This window comes from Etheostoma cragini, chromosome 15, assembly GCF_013103735.1.
Source record: "Etheostoma cragini isolate CJK2018 chromosome 15, CSU_Ecrag_1.0, whole genome shotgun sequence".
Taxonomy (NCBI): Eukaryota; Metazoa; Chordata; class Actinopteri; order Perciformes; family Percidae; genus Etheostoma; species Etheostoma cragini.
In genome coordinates, this window is record NC_048421.1 from 23,875,562 (window position 1) to 23,883,258 (window position 7,697).

Sequence of the window (7,697 nt, forward strand, 5' to 3'; positions counted from 1 at the left end):
ATATAAAGAGACTTCAGATACAGTATTAGGGACCACTAAGGTCTATATAAAGAGACTTCAGATACAGGATTAGGGGACTACTAAGGTCTATATAAAGAGACTTCAGATACAGGATTAGGGACCACCAAGGTCTATATAAAGAGACTTCAGATATAGTATTAGGGACCACTAAGGTCTATATAAAGAGACTTCAGATACAGGATTAGGGACCACTAAGGTCTATATAAAGAGACTTCAGATACATGTCATATCCAGGTCCATTACTACTAAAGTCTTACTTTGAAAGGGATTTTCTCTGAAGACTAGGTCTCCTTGCTATCCATCAGTGTGTTCGCCTTGGGGAAGTAGGTCGTGAGGCAAAATCCTAACCCACTTACCTCGGCTGGGTTAAGAATGCAGGGAGCTGCAGTTGTTGTAATCCACACCCCCGCGCTGGTGTTTGACTCCATGTTGCTGGTAGTGAAATGTACACCATGTGCATAATTACAATGACAGTCAAACTGTAGAAATACATATAGAGGATCAGAATTGAACTGCTACTAATCTGGCCAATGGTAAGCCGGCACTGAGATATGAATAGCTATAATTGTGATCAATTCTTGTCAATTTGTTGCTGGTGATTTTCTTTTGGGGCTGAAAGGCCCAAAATGTCCCCTACACCAGACTGTTCTAGCTGTTTTATTACTTTACCCACTTAGTTGTTGTATCCACATTATTGGTTATTATTTATCAAAACTGTCATTGTGTAAATGTTTTGTGCAACCACTAATAGTCAACCCTACAATATAGCCACAATATGGGCATCAGTAGCCTGGGAAAACCCAGACCAACTTCCTGCAAATTTGAGATTTGCTCTGCAAGTCAGTCTGGCCAAGAGCCCATTCAACGTGCATTAGAAAAGTCAAATTAACACACACATCTTCATAATGAGCCTCTGTACGATGCATCAGAATGCAGTACTGAGCTTTTAGGAAATACCAGGGCGTTTGTAATGCCTTATAGTAGCTTAGAATGGCGGTCCTTAAATAGAAGACATAGCACCCTTAACAAGAATTACACCCAATTTGACATATCCCAGTTGTCTTAGGAGCATTAAAGGAGGAAATCTTTCAAAAATGTCTCTAGCTCATTACATATGCAGGACAACTATTTTTCACCACGAGGCCCGTGGCGCCAACGCTGAAAAATACATTCAAATCAAATCAAATCAAAATGTTCGGGTGGCCCAAATGGAAGCTTGTAAAAACAATACAGTAAAAAGCCATTAAATGCAACTTCACAGCCCTCCTTACACTGACACTTTGTTTAATGAAAATACATCAACAGAATGAAAAACACAAAGATTTATTTCACTTTTAAAGCATCTTCTCCCACAGTCTTTTTCTTTCCCTTCATGCCTCGGCCTCATGCACGCTCTCCTTCCTCCCAGCAGCACTGGTCCTAGACTGCTGTTGAGCTACAGCGCATATTTGGTGACCACAGACTCATTTTTTTGTCATCCGGCCACGCTTAAAGGTGCCCTGCTACACGTTTTCATGGCTTGAAGTTCTACCGTGGACTCTGTAACTTGGTTACCGTGGTTACCTTGTTTCCAGCCATTCTAGCGTGCTATAGAAAGCCTGCAGGAAGACTCAGCTCCGTTTGGGCCAGCACTCATTAATATTCAACCAGCTAAGCTGCTTTTCTCTGGTTGGCTAACAGCTAGCCAATAAAAGCCTGGCTATCAGCATGCTCCCAGCTCATGAATAAAAGGAGCTCGGGCAGAATGACGTCAGACTGACCAGCTCTTGTGATTGGTCAGATTTCTCCTCTTCTTTCTTTCCAGTGTCGAGAGCTGACAGAGGAGGAAGCAGTTCCTCTTCACAGTCACCACACAACACACACACGTGGACTTAACATATTTCAAAAAATGCAAGTCCATATGGTTTTGTGTGGCAGGGCACCCTTAATGTCAGTAATCATGACATGTTGTTTTTTAACCTTACCCTTGCAGCAGAGCTGAATATTACATCTGCATGAACCACATGACCTCTCGATGAATGGAGATAAAGATTTAATATGATGCAGTGGCGCCGGCAGGATTCTATTTCATAGTACGCACACGAAACCACCTGCCCGCTGATGATGAGCAGATCATGAACATATTTTACTGAAGAGAGAGAGAGAGAGAGGTGGATGGGCTCAGAGCAGACAGCTGTCAGCGAGCCTGACGGAGATATGAATGACATGATTTCTCTGTGTAAACAACATATCCCCATATGACCAAAAACGGGATCAAAACCACAATATACATGCTCATGTTAACACACGTTTCGAACAACATGCAAGCTCCATCCGTGGGTTCATCGTCCAGCAACAAGTTTATCTATGGATTCATGAAAATGAACATTATGATTAATAATGGAGGTGTTGTATAATGGTCGCATAGATAACGAGAAAATTATGACTGGGAACAGAGCTGCTGTCGGCCGCTGCTCCTCTCCACATTTACACATTGTTATCATTTGACGCGTTGCATGTCTCACAGAAGTTTGTGTGTGTGTGTGTGTGTGTGTGTGTGTGTGTGTGTGTGTGTGTGTGTGCTTAAAGCAGTAGACAGGTGAGAAGCAAAGCAGCTTACAGTCATCCAACTTGAGCATGTGCAAGTCTACACACTGTTCATATACATAAAGTGTAAAAACCCCCTTACTGTATGTGGGAGTGTGTGTGACTCTGTAGCACACTGTATTACGCTGTGGACAGCACATGCTAATCTCTTTAATGCAGCTGAAAGCTGCACCTTCTCGGGGTGTTCACGGTGAACACCAACTCCATCACGGCACGTGTTCTTTGCAGAGTGGGCTTTAAAGAAGCACTTTTCAGTTTCCTGATGTCCAGAAATGACTGTGTGGTTGAATAAACCTGTTTTGTTTAATTGCCCTGTATCATCTGGGGTATTAGAACCCATTTTAGATTCAACTGAGCCTTTTTCATCGCCTTGAAGTGATATTTCCAAGGTCTTGAAACATGCCCTTGATGCATCCTGAGCAGGATATAACAATTTGGAAGACAAAATGTGAAGCTGAACAGGAAGGACAAAGGCATGTCTTTTCTATTTGCTCCAGCTGCGTATGCATTAGTATGATGTTTTGCTTATCTGATGATAGGCGGGGGGGGAGAGGAGGTTCGGGGGGAGTACTTTGAGGCTGAACAAAAGAACAAGAGACTGTTTTCCTCTGAGCAGAGTACGAAGGGAGGGAGGACTTTACAACCCCGTTTTTCTATCAGGCGATAATTAGCATGAACCACTCTGCTGCAGACCCAATTAGTGTTTCCATCTTGTTGTTTTTGCTTGAGCTTGTTCAATGGATTGACTTCATTAACAAGTGATGGTATGCGTGTTAGTAGAATGGTGTCATATGGGAAAAAATCTGAGAGAGAGAGCGTTGGGGGGGGGGGAGAGCAGGTGACCATAGATATGCACCTACCGCAAGTTACACTCCGCCCTGCGCCACCCGCAGAAAAGGAGCGCCATCAGGCAGGGCCTGTACCCGGCTCACAGTCACCTGATGGCTCTGTAGCGTGTTGGGAATTAGGAAGGCACAGATTCAATTTTTAGCAATTTATCAAAGATGTTTTATGAATATTAATAAAGTTATGAATTTGTGTATTTAAACCTTTATAAAATTGACTAAGAATCAAACACGGGGCACACCACCCTGGAATCAGGGACCAATAACTGGACGGTATCTCATAGACGGTGTTTTCTTTGAAAATACACTTCTGAATTCATTTGATTCATTTATCTCATATTTATAAAGTGAATGAGAAGAGTGGCATTCGAGCTCTGACCTGTTCAAACACCTGTTACTACAACACAGTGTGTATATATGTGTGTGTGTGTGTGTGTGTGTGTGTGTGCGTATATATATATATATATATATATATATATATATATATATATATATATATATAATGCCCATGTTAATCTATTTAAAAAAAAAATTGTGTTGATGTAAATAATCAACTCAGTAATTTTCATAGTCATATTTAAAGGATAAAATGTCTACCCTGTTCAGGTGAGAAAAAGAAGGAATAGGCATATAAATAGGCTATATTTAGGCCTTTTTAGAAACTTTCCCTTAGTGGGATTCTTTGGGGCTTTTTTTCCTTACTCGGGACATATTGTGGATCCAAAATCCGAGTTTGCTTCTGTTGCCATTTGTTCAAGGTTGACCCCCATTCTGTCTTAAAATGACTGGACTATAGTAGAACAACTGACTGCAAAATGGAAACTGACAGAGTTAAAGGTGATTGTCCTTCTCCTCCCTGCAGGGATTAAAGTGATTGGTGGAGTGAAGGAGCTCACCGGAGAGGAGTTTGGAGTCTACGTCAAACGGATTTTACCAGGTGGCCTTGCATCAAATGACGGTAAGTCCTGGATCCTCCGAGGGGACGTTTTTTTCTCATCATGTCCCAAGTGTACTTTTATCACTTCAATGGTAATTACTATCCAAAGAAGGCAGAAGTGCAAAGAATACAAAAAGGCAGTAAAATGCTGTAGCTCTGATAGCGTGCTGTGTCCTATTATATCTTACTCCACAACTACCCACCCCCCATAAATAACAACTACCCCATGTAGTCCTCAAACTCCTTGTTATTATTACGGACAAGTCTCCAGACCCGGTTTTGTTAAGAACTCGGTTCCAAATTCTCAAAACCTGAAATTCAATAAGGACCAAACTTCTAAATACTGCTTTCGCGACTAGCAGATCATATAGCGTTATGTCTCGAGAGACAGAACGAGGTATCGGACATTACACTGGAAACGTGGTTGGGTCAGTAGGTCGCGCCCAGCATCATGTAAACAAACCCAAACTTCTCATATGTCCCTGAAAGAAATGTAATAAAGTGACAGAAGAATGGCAGTTAGATTGTAAAATGCAGTTTTCATCTAAAGTTTTCTTTCAACCAACAAAAAAAGTCATTTATCTTAAAAAAGCTTTTTGTTTGCCCTGTAAAGTTGCAGGGCATTTGGACTGCAGTTAGAACAGCAGAGCACTAGAGGGAGACACAGGAATCAATTGTCACTCCCATCCCATCCCGAGCCCACCAAAATACTCGATCACACGACTGCCCCCCCAAAATAATTCTGTCCAGAGAGAAAGACTACCGAATCCTGTTCCGCTCCCGTTTATGTTGTCTAAGCAAGTTACCAGACTCTGTTGCCTTAGTGTCCCCAGGGGGCGTAGCAACTACGCAGGAGTTTGGGTGTTGCCGGGTAGACCTGGCAGGACTTCAGAGGAACCAAAGATAGCCATCTAATACAGCATTTAGCAGACACACAAAGGCCTGTTATAGCCATAACTTCCCCTTGTCTCTATGATTCAATAATCACACTGTGTAGTTTTATATTTATTAAATGCATTTATTTTTTTCTAAAACAAAATGCCTCGCAAATCTTCGGACTCCGTCCCGCTCCCGTTGATTTCAGTGCTCTATCCGTCCCTGTCACGTTACCAACAGTGAGACCGCACCGCGGGACGAGTCCCGAAGAATTGTCCCCCTTTACAGATCTGTACAGATCATCACTCCTCAACAGCAGATAATATTTCCTGTTCATTCATTACCACACATCACCCTCCTGCGGAGGAAGGTCTGGCTAGTCCAAACAGCATTCCAGGATGGGAGAAAAACCTGCTCTGGTTTATTGGCATTATTTAAACCAATCACAATTGGACGGTGCCACGGTGCCTCTGCTACATAGTCTCAGGAAGGAAGTTGTCTTGGTGGAACATGTACGTTCAGAAGTAGTTTTAGTCGTCAGCAGAAAACTCAGATTGGACAGATAGTCTAGCTAGCTGTCTGGATTGACCCTGCAGAGATCTGAGGACCAGGTAACCATAGTCCTCAGATTGGACAGATAGTCTAGCTAGCTGTCTGGATTGACCCTGCAGAGATCTGAGGACCAGGTAACCATAGTCCTCAGATTGGACAGATAGTCTAGCTAGCTGTCTGGATTTACCCTGCAGAGATCTGAGGACCAGGTAACCATAGTCCTCAGACATCCACCAGAGGTTAGAACACCAACACAAAGCGAGAACGTTGTCGTTACAGACTACTTACATAGCATGAGTTTGTGAGCTGGAAATCCAACAACAATACCTACACTGTGTACTAAAGAACTTTCTCTGCCCTGTGACAGGAAACCTGATGCCAGGGGACCAGATCCTGGAGGTAAACGGGGACAGTCTAGTGGGAGTCACAAGTGAAAGGTAGTCCAGTTAAGAGTCATTGCTTTAACCACAGTGCTGACTGAGGTGACGTCCTAACAAGAATGTGTATTGGTTTCACAGAGCTGTGGACATCCTGAGAGCCGCCTCTGCCACCAATCTCATGCGCCTTCTCATAGCCAGAGACGAGGAGGCGAAGTAAGTTCTCTGTGAATAACCACATCAGGTTTAGTATCGTTGTGTCAATCACCTGAATCATGTCCTGTGGGTCCATGTTCCCAGCCGTCAGACTCTGCCTACCAAGATCCTGGGTCTGTCCCAGGTTTCTTCCTAAAAGGAGTTTTTCCTCTCCACTGTCACAATAGTTGCTTGCTCTGGCGGGAACTACTAGATCTGTTGGGTCCTTGTAAATTATAGAGTGTGGTCTAGACCTACTCTACTTGTAAATTATAGAGTGTGGTCTAGACCGGCTCTATCTGTAAATTATAGAGTGTGGTCTAGACCTACTCTACCTGTAAATTATAGAGTGTGGTCTACACCTACTCTACCTGTAAATTATAGAGCGGTCTAGACCTACTTTATCTATAAAGTGTCTTGAGATAACCCTTTTATGAATTAATGCCATAAATAATATTAAACTGAGATGAATTGAAATTGAATTGACAATACAGGATGACATCACCTAATCTGTCCAATAGTGAGGTAATGAGTGACCTGCCTAATAAGTCAGTGGGAACCATAAACAGAGCAGAAGTAAAACGCAACAACTGACTAGTGACTACGTTTACATGCACATAATATTCAGAATTTTGGCCCTTATACCAAAAATAACATATTCAACTAAGCTGTTTACATGGTTAATAAAAGTTATTAGTCCACTAATATTCCTATTTACATGCAGCCGTGCAAAATAGGACTTTTTCAAAGGTGGCATCCCTCTTTTATTCCTTTATCCAGCTTCTTGAAAAGCTCATATCTAAAAGCCTGTTAATGTCCAATTCTTTGATAATGTCTAGAAGTGTTTCTTTTCTTTTGATCATGCATCTCTACCGCAGCCGGACTCACTTAAACTGTCAGCCGAAGGGGTTCGATTATAATCACCATAGCAACACACGGGGCTGACCGTAAGCACTAAACAGCCCGTACACTGTTGCAAAAACCCTGATTGAGATGCAGATTCAGAATGCGCTGGTATACATGTCCAAAAAATGCCTCTAAAACGCACAAACACATACCACACATCTTAATCGGAAAATACCACTTTTGGAAAAAGGCCTTATTCCAAATATCCAAATAGAATATATTATTAACATGACCTTCAGAATATTGTCAATTTAGAATAAAAGTGGAATATTAGGCTACATTTACATTGCTATATTTGGTTTTTAAGCGTTTTGAGCCAAAAGGGATCTCAGTGCACCGAGTGTTTTTAGGGAGAAACGCCAGAGCAGGGGAAAGGGGGGGGGGAACACCAGAGCAGGGGGA

At 42.3% G+C, this 7,697-nt stretch overlaps 1 protein-coding gene across 4 annotated transcripts in view; it reads left to right on the forward strand.

Annotated features, from left to right (window-relative positions):
- The window catches only part of si:dkeyp-72e1.9 (syntaxin-binding protein 4), an 85,139-nt gene that overhangs the window by 34,202 nt on the left and 43,240 nt on the right, over positions 1 to 7,697 (forward strand). For all 4 annotated transcript variants that reach the window (XM_034894171.1, XM_034894172.1, XM_034894170.1 and 1 more), the window contains 3 exons: positions 4,315 to 4,410; positions 6,185 to 6,254; positions 6,336 to 6,410. In XM_034894171.1, the coding sequence (XP_034750062.1) occupies positions 4,315 to 4,410; positions 6,185 to 6,254; positions 6,336 to 6,410 (241 nt within the window). The remainder of the gene's footprint in view (positions 1 to 4,314; positions 4,411 to 6,184; positions 6,255 to 6,335; positions 6,411 to 7,697) is intronic.